General features: G+C 33.3%; 2 protein-coding genes across 2 annotated transcripts; both read right to left on the minus strand.

Moving 5' to 3' along the window:
* Nucleotides 1-159: 159 nt before the first annotated feature.
* On the minus strand, nucleotides 160-1,328 carry LOC104756829 (2-oxoadipate dioxygenase/decarboxylase, chloroplastic). The gene is made up of 3 exons (XM_010479477.3): nucleotides 1,143-1,328; nucleotides 893-1,045; nucleotides 160-607 (listed from the first exon to the last, which is right to left on the minus strand). Exons 1-3 carry the CDS (start codon nucleotides 1,179-1,181, stop codon nucleotides 383-385), a joined length of 417 nt encoding a protein of 138 aa, XP_010477779.1. The 5' UTR covers nucleotides 1,182-1,328; the 3' UTR covers nucleotides 160-382.
* A 4,107-nt stretch (nucleotides 1,329-5,435) lies between these two features.
* LOC104756830 (uncharacterized) lies at nucleotides 5,436-8,172 on the minus strand. Its single transcript, XM_010479478.3, has 13 exons — nucleotides 7,944-8,172; nucleotides 7,800-7,861; nucleotides 7,643-7,720; nucleotides 7,479-7,554; nucleotides 7,298-7,368; nucleotides 7,075-7,176; nucleotides 6,895-6,984; nucleotides 6,685-6,759; nucleotides 6,498-6,530; nucleotides 6,325-6,396; nucleotides 6,073-6,135; nucleotides 5,831-5,946; nucleotides 5,436-5,742 (listed from the first exon to the last, which is right to left on the minus strand). The coding sequence occupies exons 1-13, from the start codon at nucleotides 7,996-7,998 to the stop codon at nucleotides 5,721-5,723; spliced, it is 915 nt and encodes a 304-aa protein (XP_010477780.2). The 5' UTR covers nucleotides 7,999-8,172; the 3' UTR covers nucleotides 5,436-5,720.
* Nucleotides 8,173-14,827: the final 6,655 nt, after the last annotated feature.

Below are 14,827 nucleotides of genomic sequence, written 5' to 3' on the forward strand. Positions count from 1 at the left end.
ATTAATTTTTTTAACAAATAAATTAACCCGCAATATACCACGGATCAAAATATAAATCTTCTAGACTATTTTACAAAATAGATATTATTTCATAAGTCATATAAGTCATATTCAGAACATGATTTCATGGCATAATGTTTCATCTCAAAAGAAAAAGACTTTTAAAACGAATAAAACAATCACATATATATGTAGTAATTTAAATAAAAATTACAAAATATACAGAAGAAATTTCAATCCGTGCTCTAGCACGGGTCCAATTCTAGTATATAAGTAAAACCTCTATAAATTAATAATGTTGGGACCAAAATATTTTGTTAATTTATAGTGATATTAATTTATAGTGATATAACAACGTTATACAATATATGTTTGAGATCATTTAGACCTGCGATTCACGGCTTAGTTCATCCACGAGCAGCTCAGCTATAACAAGTCGTGGCAGAGGACCATTGCCTATACCGTAACCATTATCGACGACGTTAACATCCGGAGGAGAAAGCCAGAGAACATGTACTTTTTTCTTTGGAAAATCAAGTCTGCCTCCAACTTTATATCCATAATCCATGAAAAAACTCGACAAGGAATCTATTCCATAACCATCGACCTAAGCGAAAAAAAAAAAAAATTGTGCCCACAAACAAACACAATGGTCAAACCAAAAAAAAAAAAAAAAAAAAATCACAATTGTAAAATTAAAAGTCTCAAAAATAGCAAACAGAAAAACCCATTTAGCTTTAGACTTAACCGCTCCACCATAAGAATTTTTTTTTCAGAATTGATGCCTTTCAATTTCTTAATATGTTTGGATGTCTAAAGCACCAACTTGTTAAGCTTTTAGATCATGAAAACAATTAGTTTCACCAAATCTTGAAGAATAAAATTCATATACCTTAAATGTCCTGAAAAAGAAGTGGTCGTAAGAAATCTTTTCGTTGTCCACCGATTTTACTAGTTCCCATATCGTCTTTGCTATCGGGTTCTTCCTCAAATACGTTTTCAGTATACTTTCCAACACATCCTGGAGAAATGTTTCACTTCCACCCTGATGATCAAAACATAATCATGTATTATAGTGATGATTAATTATTTAATTTTTATATTTAGCATTTTGTAAATAAGAATTAACTTAAAGAAAGAACCTTGAAGGATGAAGCGGAAGGCAAGTCAAGAGAACCCATTGCGAGAAGATCCTTGAGCTCTGTGTGAGAAACACAGCTTTGCTTGATTATTTTTACTTCTTCTTATCGAAATTTATTCGTACACATTATAATGCCGATGGGTCATGGCCTCATGGGATATGATTCCTAGCGAAGAATAACTAAATTGAATTTTATTGAACTAGTGGGGGGTGTGTAGGAAAATCTTTCAACTTTTTGGTCCTTTTGGTCAATTTTGGTATTTAATCAGTGGAAAATTTCCATAAGAACCTTTCAACTTTTCTTTCTTTTCAAAGAGAACCACTAAAGCTTAAGAGGGGGTATTAAACTTGATATTCTTAGGATTTGATAGGATTTTAAAATTTTAGAATTCTGAAAGATTTTAAGAGATTTGATTGTGTTTTAGAGTTATTCTATTAAAAAAAAAGGAAAATAAAATATGATTATATGAGATTCTATGAGATTTTATAGTAAACTTTGAATGATTTTAAAATATTTTATAACACCAAAAAAAGAAAACTCTATACCAAACGATTGTTCTCGTGTTTGTTCTCTCTCCTTGCATCGCTTATACACCACGTCTTCATATATTTTGTATTGTTTGTTAGTTAATTATCCCATTGTTTGAAGCTTGTCTTTTCTCAGTTAATAGTTGACCTCTCGTAATTTTACGTTTCATTGAACAAAAAAAGACACTGAACCACTAGGTTGTAGGTCGTTTGATTGCAAAGATTGATGAAATTATTCCCGCATCGTGCATATCACTAAATGAGAGTTTTCAAAATAGAGAAAAGATAAAAAAAAACTTTTACGTCTCTAGACAAGAACCAAAACAGAGAAAAGGAAAAAGAATTACCCAACAATGGGAATGAAACAATCTAAAAATAAAGCATAGTCATAGTACTGCATCATGACAGAAACAGAGATGAACTTCAAGTATGATGATAGTAATTGTGTAGGACAGAAGAAAGCTACAGATCGATATATATATATATATATGCACCAATAATTTAACCCTAATAAGAAAACAAAATATAAACCCCATAAACTCAAAAAGAACAGCCCATAAACCATGATCCACTGGCAAATTGCAGTACATAAACCATCTTCTCAGGTGATCTCCTTTCTCAAAATCAGTTACGCCTTCCCCTATGCTCTCCACTATACTGCAGAAATATCCATGGACACAATACCAGTATTCAAACCAGTTGTCTATTTCTTAACTCAATTCACAAAAAACTACACCATAGAAGACACTTGACCAATTAGCAAAGTCTCTAACACTCGACCAATGCCTATACCAAGAACGGAGACAAATTCAAATGTTGCTAAATCACACTAGTCTTATGCTAATTGCTAAACACCAGAACAATGTTGCTAAATCACACTAAGAACACTCAATACCACATCAAATTCTACACATATTCGAAACTAAAATTTGGTTATAGACAGAAGTAACTTACCCTGCAATTTTGACTGCTTCAAGCACAAAATGAACAAAACAACCTTGAAGAAGTAGAAGAGGAAGAAACAGAGCTTCTTCATTCACCTAACACCGAACTCACCGGTCTTCACATCTTCCCAATATCCATCAAACAGAACTTCTTCATTCACCTAAAGTGATCTAACGACATTTATTAATCTAGAGAGAGAGGATTCGGAGGATTGTACAGAGGATTGGGAAAACATACCTTGATGATTCTTCAAGGAAGATTACTTTTGGCCATTGGATTCGATCGATTGAAGGAGGAGAAGTTACGGTTTTGAGAGAGAGAAAGAGACGATGATAGGGATTATCGGTTGGGTTGTGTTGACTGTTTTTTTTTTTTTTTTAAGAAATCCTCTGAAATTCCACCTCATAACATATGATTTTGGTACTCATATTTTTCAACTAAAATACAAACCAAAATCTTCTAGAATCATTCAAAGTAGCAGCTTTTAAAAAAGTTGTGTTATTTTGAATAACAGTAGATTTCAAGTAAGTTTTATGAATCTTGATTGAATAACAAGGGATTGTAAATTATTTTAAATGATTTTACATAAATCTAAGTTGAATAACATAGGATTTTAAAAGATTTTTAAAAATCATCAATTGAATAACAACTGATTTTAAAAATACTCTACAATCTTCTAAAATACAAGCTTAATACCCCCTCTAAGAAAATCCTTTAAGATTGTTTCTTAGGATTTACAAAAGTTTTGTGGTTGTGGAAAATGTAGAAAGTTATTATTCAAAAAAATGTAGAAAGTTAAAGCATTCTCAAGAAATGTTTTCTTAATATTTTGCTAGCAGTCTTTCCAAAAATTTAATACATCAATTGTAACGGATATCAGTTATATACACCCGTTAAAATTATGGCTGATATAAACAATACTCAACAAGATTCCTTAGTCCTCGAAAAAGAAAAGGAAAAAAAGATTCCTTAGTCCTCAACAGTTCTTTTGGATTTCCTGAATTCTTGTCTTTTCTTTGTATCTACCTTTCTCATTATTGCTAACCTGAAATTATTATCTCGATGGGTTCCATTGACAAATTCTTGTCGGGACAAAAAAAAAGATGGTGTATATATTATGTTTTTGATAAAAAAAACGACTAAAATTAAGAATAGTGTTTCCTCTTGTGGGCTAATGACTCTGGGAACATTCTTGTAGTCCACCGGTATATGTTTCTCTTGTTTGAGTCTTGTATTCTACCTGTTGTAATCTACCTTGGTTTGTGAAACTAATTTATCAATAAAATTTCAGATGTTAAAAAAAAAAAAAGTTAAGAATAGTGTATATTATGGGACGAATTTATGGGGCGTGATCATTTGTCTTGTATAGATGGACACCGAACGGGATTGTCTCTTTTTTTCTTTTTTTCTTTTCTTAAGGATAACTGTGATTCCTTCTGTTATTTTTTTATTAAAGCTTAACAATACAACACACTCAAATTTATTGGAAACAAATTGCAAGATTTATTAGTTTCTTATTAGTTTTTCTTAAGGATATCTGTGATTCCTTCTGTTTTTGTTTCTTATTAGTTTTTCAAAAAATTAGTACATTACACAGTATGGATGATCCGAATGAATGAGAAATAACCCCAAAATGAATAGGAATATAATACATAATTCCTTTTTAAAGTTGGTTTTGGAATTAAAATCCTATACAAACTCCATAAACAGATAATATCTGCATTGAAAAATACAACATACTAAAATTACATAAATACTTATGATGATCTAAGACGGTAAAATATAAAAGATCAAACACACGTATATCCGCAGTAATAACCTAGATCGTGAGCTTCTTTGATCTAATCTCTTCGAGGACTCTTACTCATGACTTCTCCTCTTCCTCCTCCTTTCTTCGACGTCTCGTCAACCGCAGCAGTAACAAATTCACCTGACCTAACCATCGTCGAGTTCTTGAAGTCATCAGATTCGTTCCCACTCTATCTCCTAATAGCGATGATCCTTTACATCTTCCAACTCCGCTATTGTCGCTGCTCGGTTAAGCACAAACCAAAACCCTTGAAGAAAGAGATTTTAAAATCTCTCCCGAAACTGACATTGTCGTCGCGTGAATGTGCTGTGACTGTAAGGGTTTGTAGGTGTGTAATATGTCTTGAGGATTACGTGACAGGTGATGTGGTGCGGGTTTTACCACAGTGTGGACATGAGTTCCACGCTATCTGCATAGACAAATGGTTTCAGTTAGGCTCCACTTGTCCTTCCTGCCGAAGCATCCCAGTTTTTGTACCACCACTTTGAATGTGGTGTGATCCGTGACCCTGATTAGAGTTTTTCCCTAAAACTTGTATATATTCTAACGTTGTTGCTATTTCTTGCTTTGGGGTTCTTGTTTCGATGAGCCTCTGACATCTGTTTCTCCTACCTTTGTTTTTTAAGAGCTGGATGAGAACTATGGCAACATAACACTTTTTTAACTTAGGAAGTATGAACCAATTCGATGTAAACCAAACCGTATAGATATGGTTTTATCTGTTTACCTTTTGGAATTAGGCTAACACTACGATGACAAATTTACAACAATTTTTGTATCAAGCAAATCTTACATTTTATTTCATAGCTTTCTTACATCTTGTTCCACAGCTTTTTATTTCTTCTTAGTCGTCGAACTTTTGTTTTATACAGATGATCCCTTTTACGGTTACCATATATTCTCATTAGTCGTCTTAAGTAAAACTGTAAAATAAATCTCTGAATTCTGAAGCCATATTTTATCTTAACATGGCTTTGTATTGCCCACATGCATCACATGTCTTTGGTGTTATATATATAACCCCCACATCAACTTTATTTTAAATTGTATCAAAATCCAAAAGTTGACACAGCAACATGTCCATGTCGATAAACAAACTCCAGTTATTCAAGGAAAAACATCCAAAGTGCAAAACCAAAATATGAGAAGACCCGAGTTTGGGGGGAAAAAGCAAGGCAACGAATAAGAAAATAAATATAAGAGAGCTTTCTAAGGCTCACGAGATCTTTAGTATAAGTCAGAAGTTTTTTTTTATATACATCCCGCAAGCCTAACCGCCATCAGGAGACTTCAATATCAACACCTAGCTGAAGTAGCCCTGCATTCACATTTCCTTTTATCACACCTCTATAAGAACATATCAAACTCACAAGGGAGACAACAGTGAACAAACAAGATGACCAAACCTTGATAACAATGGCCTCGACTTCACATTGACCTTATTCAAACTGATTTGTTTCACTGTGGTTGTCACCTGTGTGCCATTGCTTTCAAACAGCTCTTCACTCAAGTTTTTAAGCCCCTGAAAAAGATGGACGAAATATTGTGATCAGTGTTTCCAAGTGTTTCCATATAAGTCTGTTGGAATAATGTGAATTAAGTATGGAAGTTTCAAGCTGACAGGTCTTGTCAAATAAGAAAAAAACACCTTTGTTTCAACATCTGCAAGTAAATTACGAGCCCTCTGGTTTACAGGAAGTTGAAGCTGTCCCTGTAAGATGAAGTTAATTACTTTGTGAGATAAACAACCATACAATATATTTGCATTCCAAAAGTTAGATATAAAAGAAAAAGGATACAGAACACATTAAAATTCTAACACCAGAGACAGGTATATAATTATACAGAGGAGAGAAATAGGGAGATCAATTCGATTTAATTTATCCCCCTATTCGCTTACCATATCAGGCAGCTTTGTGCTCTTGCCTCCTAAATAGTTATACAAGTTTAGCATGACAACATTTGTGACATCCTGCCACCAGAAAGAGAAATGAAATCAGTACTGAGTTACCAATTGCAGGTTATTCTCAGGCTATTAATAGATACTAATAGAACACAAAAAGATGAATGTACCTGCTTATATTCCAGCGTGTCCAACTTCCCATCCTGCCAAAAAAAAAAAAGTTTAAATGCCAAAGTAATTAGGAGAGATACTAAAAGGAATGAAATGCCCTAAAGGAGAATTCTGATTCCTTATCTAAAAACTATTGACCTTCAGCATTTCTCATATATGGCTTAAAAAAATAAAAACAAGACTCACCAGTCCAGTAATTAGATTATGCAATGATTCCAAGTCCATCTCAATTGAGTTGATATCCCCACGAGCCAAAATGACCTGTTTGGCAAAAAACACAAGAACATTACACTGGTCAAAAACTGTTCAGCACACTAATACAGATTCATAACAAGGAAAGCCAATTGTTCTAATCATAGGAAGTAAAGAAAAGGTAAACATCATCATGATTGATACCTGGTTATTGATTTCCTTGGAAAGATCAATCTGCTTTTCTACCTTATCATCCATATTCTGAATCTTTTGCGTTAAATGCCTTTTTGCAAGCTGACAATAAAACCATTAAGAACCAACTTAATCCCTGCAGCTTAATATATCACCAGAAACACCATACGTAGAGCAAAAAAAAAAACTCACCGCAAGGGCCGCAGAAACTTGCTCCAGATTCTTTGTCAAGTTAGCCACGGCATTAGCCATGTTGGCTTTTGTCACATACATAAGGTCAGTGAACGAGAGTCCCTAATCAGTGAAAAAAATCCGACACAGTGTTTAGTTCCCTTTTACAACATCAAAATCTCCTTTAATAGTAGCAGTGCGAACGAAGAGCCGAAATCACAAGAATCAAAAACTTAAATCGCACCTTCCACCACATATAACCATATCCTAGAGCTCCCAATGCAGCAGCAGGAACAGCAAGAGCTTGTAGGTTTGCTAACAACAACAATAAAAAAAGAGAGACTGATGAACACAAGATTCTCCTCCAACAGAGAGAAAACAAAACTACTTCAGAAAAATCACAATTCCCTAATCTTAAAACATACCACCAGAAACTCCATCCATGACTGTTATATGCTGCTGAGAAGCTAGATGTCGAACCTCCATAGCTAATCGGCGAACCTTTTAAATTGAATAAAAAAATCAATTCCACCATTTCTCAACCAATACTCCTAAATCCAAATGGACAACGGAAACGAGCAAGTAGTACCTGAGCAGCTATGGCATCAGAAACATCAGAATCACCTTCAGATCCTTCTCCAGATTTCTCCATTCCCTTCACCAGACCCTATTACCGAAAGAATCAAATAATTTCTAAGGAGAGAAACCAAAAAAAAAACACAGAAGAAATCAATAAAAGTAAGTACCTGCAATTCACCCAACAAATCGGACAATTTGCCGTTCTTCATCATGATCGTACCAGTATAACCTTTTGAATCGGGGAAACGTATCAGATCCCAAAAATTAGCAGCGTAGCAGTAAGTAAGTTAGAAACCGAGTGAAAAAATTACCTGCTCCGGCTAAGAGGAAGATCCTGGATAAACCAACTCCGGCTTGCATCGCCATAGCTCCGACTGATTTGTTACACCGCCGCCGAGTTATCGAGCTTTGTGTATCTCAAAATCGGGAATTTTGATTTTAGGTATTATTAAAGAAGAGGAACTGACTTTTTTATTTTTATTTTATTTATTTTTTTCTCGTTTTTTTTTTTTTTTTTTTTGTGTCGGGAGAGAGAGAGATACGTGCAAAATGCTAATGCTATTTTACTTAGAAACGACGTCGTCTTAAACTCAATTTCAATTTCAATTTCAGCCGCCTCAACTCACGGCGAGCATTGCCGTGGTCGCCTTGAACAATACGTAAAAAAAAAATCAGGTCGTCACGTGGCACGGTTGGTTTAACCGAAAACTTAAACCGAACAAACCAATATATTTAAACTGAAACCAAACCAAATCAGGGTCAAAAAGTTTTGTGTAAAAAATTCATAAAACCGAAGCAAAATAAATCAGAATAGTTTAATCGTATTGATATTCTAGTTAAAATTTTATTTTACATTTACATGTAAATCATACCTTAAGTAAACTAATTTATTTTACATTTACAACTGAATGTCGCCTTAAATGAACTAATTTTTTTTGTTCAAGGTTTGATATATATATTTTCTACCTCCTAATACAAGCAATTCCAGATTTTTTTTTATAAACATGTTGATATAAATTTAAATTTTAAAACAAAAAAAAAATAAAAACCAGCACAAATTATCTCTTCAATTTCAAAAGTATAATAGAGGTGTAACGTAATGTTGCATCCCACTCATGTTTTCCGGAGCATACCTCAATATTTGGGATTTTTATTGGTAGATCATCAAAATGATATTCCTGATAAGGATTTGGATTGGTTGATTATCAAGATGATATTCTTGATATCTCAAATCTTGTGGTAAAAATTTTGATCGGTAGATCATCAAGATGATATTTTTTTATAAGGATTTGAATTGGTTGATCATCAAGATGGTATTCTTGATATTCTCAAATCTTGTGGTAACAATTCTGTCATCTTTTCATGAAATTAACCAATGAATTAGTTTTACAGACATCTAATCCGATTTAGGTGTGATTACAATTTAAATGTGGGAGCAATGCAATTTTGATATAATGTGATTAGTTAAATTTGAGAATGGTAATGTTGTTTGGATCCCATGTGAGATTACCTTATATTCTTGAATGACAAATTGATCTAAGTGCTACATGAGTACAATTAGAAAAATATAATACTAATATATATTTATTTATTTTTATTTTTATAATTTTTAAACATTGATTCAATATATAATATATGAATAATAATAATTAAACAAAAAATATATTTAATTAATTGTCATATTATTTAGATATATCAACAACATCTATTTAAGAACATAAAACTATAATTGATAAATTTGGAGGAAACCTTAGAAGTGAAATAGTTTCTCTCATTTTATTCATTAGCTTTTAGGCTTATATTTATACAAAGATATAACTTGTCTAACAAGTTCTTTACATATTCAATAATGGTAAATCTACTTATTTAGTAATAGGAGAATATTACACAAATGTTAACTTTCCATTTAACTCGATCTCGTAATCTCCAAGATCTCCTCATGATAATCAAGAACAAATTGGACATACGACAACAAATGAAGTCAAATTCTTACCGAAGTATCGACAAAAAAAAATAACAATTCTTATTTTTCTCATATCTAAAAATGCTAGTTTCATGAGCGCATATATTTTTGGATATGAACTTTAGGTAAGTTTTATCGATGTCTATGGTATATATTTTGTCTCATGTCTTGTCCGAAAAATGTTGGAAATTGGTAGGAACAAATTAATAGTAATGGTTTGGATTACAAGTACCTGAAAATGTATTGCTCAAGAACGTGTGCCCATCTATGATTAAATAATCTCTATGATTTTTTTTTTTTTTGAACAAATAATTTCTATGATTAAATAAATAAAAAGTGGCTTAAATGAACAGCAACAACCAAACAACCTTCTGAATAATCTCTGGATCTTCCTGACCACCATTTTGTAGAAGAGTCATTAAGGATTTAACAATGCGTGGAAGGAAGCTAGACAAAACAGAAACAAACGAAATTGGTTAGAACTTACACAATAACTAACTGAACAATGAACCCGCAAGTGAAGCTCTGAGTACTTGATCCTAAGAAAAAATGTCAAAACTATATGTACTAGTACTAGTGACTCTTTCTGGCCATAGGATCAGTTTATGCAAATGCAAGAGAACGAATGGAGAAAGCTTGTCAACTTACAACATTTTGTGAGGTATGCATATTAGGCAGAAACTAAATCAACTCATAGATGTGAGAACCTAGATTTCCCTGAGTTCCATAAGTAGTCCCAAAGCATCTACTTCCACTAAGCGACATAAATATATCATCACATTACTCTGTATTCAAAGTATATGTACAATGTTTGGAATGCTCTAACATTAGAAGGGTGACAAAGAAGTTGAATCCTTATTCTGTTATTGCAAACCATAGAAAGGCTTCCAAAGAAAATCTTGCTTTCATATGTAATCCAGACACAAGTTTTGAGAAAATTAGTTCCTTTTGCAAGATAATCAGCTCCAGACACTGAACAAGCGCCAACATCTCTTCATTTTTTTTTGAATTTAATGTTAAATTATATTCAAAAGAAAAATAAACGTTTTACAAAGTTTATGTGGTAAAAACCTTTAAAACAGTTTTAAAAGAAAAACATTTCAGTAGAATCTGGCTTTAAACCAAACTTGAATTGATGTGCTTTCACCTCCTTGGAGTGTGCTTAGCCGGTTGCAGACGTACTTGTCTATCTGTTTGATCAGGTGCTCAGCCGTAAGTGGATGTTCGCCGTGCCTTCTTCCATTTATTTCTGGCCAAAGTAGATAGATGGTAGTTTGAAAGGTATAACCCAGAATGAAGTGTAACAGGTGATCTCTTGTTTGCAAGCAGCCGTTTCACTAGCCCTTCCCACACCAGCTGTGAATAAGAACATTGAAAGAACAGGTGATCTCTTGTTTCTAACGGGTGATTGCAGAAGATACAGCTTGCATTAGTCTGTGGAGACCATTGCTGCAGTCTATCCCCTGTTGTGACTCTGTTTTTGAAAATCAGCCAAGTAAGAAAAGCATATTTAGGAGTGGCTTGTGAGAACCATATCACTTTGTATTCAGCGAGCTGAGGGCGAGAGATATGGATGTGTGACCAAGTTTCCTTGGTATTGAAGTTGTTCCGGTAAGTGTCATTTTTCCCCTTCCATAGCGGTACATCCTGTATCTCACGAGAGTGTTGAAGCTGCAGTTTCTCTATCTCATCCTCTACAGTGTTAAGTAAGCTGAACCTATGTCGCTGTCTCCGCTGCCGAGTCAATACGTTTGCCACAGTGCTTGTCTTTGGGATTCTGAGGTCAATAAAACCTCTTTCCCCCAAGACATCATATAAACATCCCAATGAACTCCAGTTATCAAACCAAAAAGAGGTTGATTCACCATTATGCACTTCCATCTTGATGAACTGTTTAGCTAGACTTCTGTATTTCAAAAGTTTCCGCCAAATCCATGAGCCACACATTGTGTTATCCTTCTCTGCCCAAAAAGAACCACTTCGTATCAGCGACCTCTTCACCCAATCAACCCATAGGGAACCTCTAGCCGATGAAATCCTCCAAATAAGCTTAAGCATACTCACTTTATTTGCAACCTCAATTGATCTTAGCCCCAAGCCTCCTTCACTCTTAGGCAAACAAACATCAGACCAAGGTACTTTTGTTTTTCTTGCATTCAAAGAAGGTCCTGACCACAGAAAAGCTGAACATAGCCTATCAATCAACATCTCTTCATTTATATAAATAAAATTTGCAGTTGTAATTAGTTCCTGCATTTAACATACCAAAATAAAGATAACGCTTCTCTGGTCACCCTTAATAATGCTCATAGGAACAAACTAAAGACAAAAACAGAGTACCAAAAACTTTCATATGGAATAGAGACAAAACAGGTTCAGACAATCAGTATAGTTGCCATTCATTTTTCATGATTCAACCATATAACAGGTAATGATGCAAAAAAATGGGATCTTAGCCTGAAACTAGCATCGTAAGTTCCTAGGATACAACACAGAACAAGACCAGAAGAACACAAAAAAAATATTGAAACTTAAGAAAAGTACCCGTTTTTTCCTTCTTATAAAGCCATACCAAATTAGGTTATCAAACCGGTCGAAAACCGGTTCTGTAATCCGGTTCGATTAAACAACACCAAGAAAATATTTGGAAATAACTGATTCAAAAAGAAACCATGATTAAAATTTAAAATAATAAAACCGCTGCAATAATGCCATAATGGCACCAAGAGTCCCCCCAAACACTTCAGTGTTGTTATATACAAACCGAACAAACATTTTAATAAAACAAATGTGTTTTTGGTGTATTAACAACAATGAAGCGTTAAAGGGAACTCATGGGGACATTTGACTCTCTTCTTCTAGCTCTTTGATCGATCCTAATAAACAACACTAAGTACTTGTGCCTATTTATATCAGTGCAAAGTGGTCTCCGATTCTTCCTTCTTAGTTCTCAATTTGACAAAAAAGGAAAAAAACTATAATGGGACCAATAATCATATATTCGAATCTAAAATCAAAGAACGTGTGGAAATTTGAAAGAGATGAATCGAGTCGAAATTATAGGCTTCGTTAGATAATTGACCGAATATTTATATATTGTGTCCCTAAGTTTACTTGAAATGTTTTGAAACGACAGAAGTATTATATTCTCTGCATGGGACTATTTCCTCTGATATGTCTTTTCTCCTTCATTTTTTTACTGCCACTCACAAGTCACCACAACAATGCTCTTAACTAATATTCCCTATTGAAGGTTTACAGCAGTGAATTACAGTTTATATATAAAATAAATATTATAGTGAATTACTTATATACATATAACCTACAATGAAAAATGGTCAGGCCATTTAATTAAAGTTAATTTCAATTCCCATGCAATGCGGTTTAACAAATTATAGAGTGTGGGATTGTTAACACTAAAATGAAACGTAGTTACAAGAAAAAAAAATAACAAAAGAGTTATTTTGTGTAGTATTTTTCTTTGCAAGAAGTATTTTGTTGCAAATAATATATACTAATAAATTTCTGCGGTAATTGTCGTGATCTATGAATGTAAAACATAAAAAAACTAGAGAATGATTAATATACGTTTTTGAAGTATTTGTTTCTTTTGATGATCCTAAGAAAAGAAAAGAAAAACGTTATATTAAGATTCATATATATCTCACGCTAGTCATATCAGTTAGTTTTGAGAAATAAATCTGTGAACCACTTGCAAAAATCTGGAATATATGTTAATGTAATGCAGCATTAGTAATGCTCCTTCCTTATTTCGTCATGCATATAAGTCAGTAGTTAATTGATTCTGATCACATCATCTATTTGACTTCAGCTTTTCAGTGCAATATATTGGTACATATATCCTACGATCGATTCGCCACATATTATGAGCAATCGATTTTTGTCTTTTTATATAAAATAAACCAAAGCAAATGTCAATATATTAACAAATTTCTTGGATTTGTTTGTAGAGAACTGATATCAACATTACTAAGAGAATACCAAATTAAATAATGGAGTTGCATGCGAATGTAGTGAAGACAAAGCAAGAACTAGTATGGGTACTATCTATAATAAGGATATAAAAAGAATCTCCTTTATATCTTGTGAAAAGCCTTGAGGACTTTTCATTAGAAGTCATATTCCTTCTTGCTCTTTCCTTTAACCCCAGTATGCGTCTATATTCAAAATGCTTGTCTTGGTCATCTTCCTTTGATCTGACCTCTCTCTCTATCTCTGTCTCAATTCTCAAATGATATGGGGAATATCCTCTAAGTCTTCCAAGTATATATATAGATAAGAAACGTAATTTATTTCCATCTTCATTCGTATTCCCATATGTACATCCAAATAAATAAAAACAGCAACATTCCAATAAATTAATATATTAAAAACATCTTAAGCTGAATAATAATAGTATACTACATTGATAAAGTTCATTGTATGCAATAAAAGCTTGTGCATAGAACAATGCATGTCTCTGTGGCAGTGTGTGTGAGTATATAGAAAACAAGAAGACAACAACAACAACAAAAAACTGAATCGAAAATCTCAATTTTAAATTCTGTGTTTTACATTTGGGCAATGAGAACAAACAAACGGGAATACAACATATATACATACATATAGGTTAGCAACATAAAGAGGATTAAAATGGATAATGTTAACTAAATAAGTTGTGAGCTAGTTGCAAAAATTTCGAATCCATCAAAGCTTGTGCATCATGAGTTCCCTAGTTCGATTTTTACAGAGAGAGAAAATGTTCTCCGAAGGGAAGATGTATCTTCGACTCGGATCTATGATTAACCTTAGAAGAAATAGTGGTTTCCGTGTCTTGTATAGTTTTAACAATGTCGACCGTGCTTGAATGGTAAAAGAAACAAATAACAATCACAATATGGTTAAATTAGCAAACCATACGAAATACAATAATAATCGGAAAAAAAAAAGAATTAGACGAAGAGCTTACTAATCAAAAGAAATTATAAAACACATGCAACAGTCGCCACTTCAACGCCAGAATGTCACCAAGAGTCCCCCCAAACACTTCAGTGTTGTATATACAAATCGATCATACATTAAAGAGAAAACGTGATTTGAGCTTTAACAATGAAGCGTTAAAGGGAACTCATGGGGACATTTGACTTGCTTCTTCTTGCTCTGTCCTAATATAACTAAACAACACTAACACTACACGCCTATTTATACGTAACAATGCAAAGAGTCTCCAAA

The sequence above is a fragment of the Camelina sativa genome, chromosome 17 (genome assembly GCF_030686135.1).
Source record: "Camelina sativa cultivar CO46 ecotype springtype chromosome 17, ASM3068613v1".
Taxonomy (NCBI): domain Eukaryota; kingdom Viridiplantae; phylum Streptophyta; class Magnoliopsida; order Brassicales; family Brassicaceae; genus Camelina; species Camelina sativa.

What these genes read in the sequence shown, in the direction of transcription:
- LOC104756829 (XM_010479477.3), bottom strand. Translation starts at nt 1,181, where the DNA reads ATGGGTTCTCTTGACTTGCCTTCCGCTTCATCCTTCAAG. An exon ending in CTTCCGCTTCATCCTTCAAG is followed by an intron (nt 1,046 to 1,142) that starts GTTCTTTCTTTA and finishes TTTGATCATCAG; the next exon opens with GGTGGAAGTGAAACATTTCT. An exon ending in TCTTTTTCAGGACATTTAAG is followed by an intron (nt 608 to 892) that starts GTATATGAATTT and finishes TTTTTCGCTTAG; the next exon opens with GTCGATGGTTATGGAATAGA.
- LOC104756830 (XM_010479478.3), bottom strand. Translation starts at nt 7,998, where the DNA reads ATGGCGATGCAAGCCGGAGTTGGTTTATCCAGGATCTTCCTCTTAGCC. An exon ending in ATTTGTTGGGTGAATTGCAG is followed by an intron (nt 7,721 to 7,799) that starts GTACTTACTTTT and finishes TTTCGGTAATAG; the next exon opens with GGTCTGGTGAAGGGAATGGA. An exon ending in ATGGTTATATGTGGTGGAAG is followed by an intron (nt 7,177 to 7,297) that starts GTGCGATTTAAG and finishes TTCACTGATTAG; the next exon opens with GGACTCTCGTTCACTGACCT.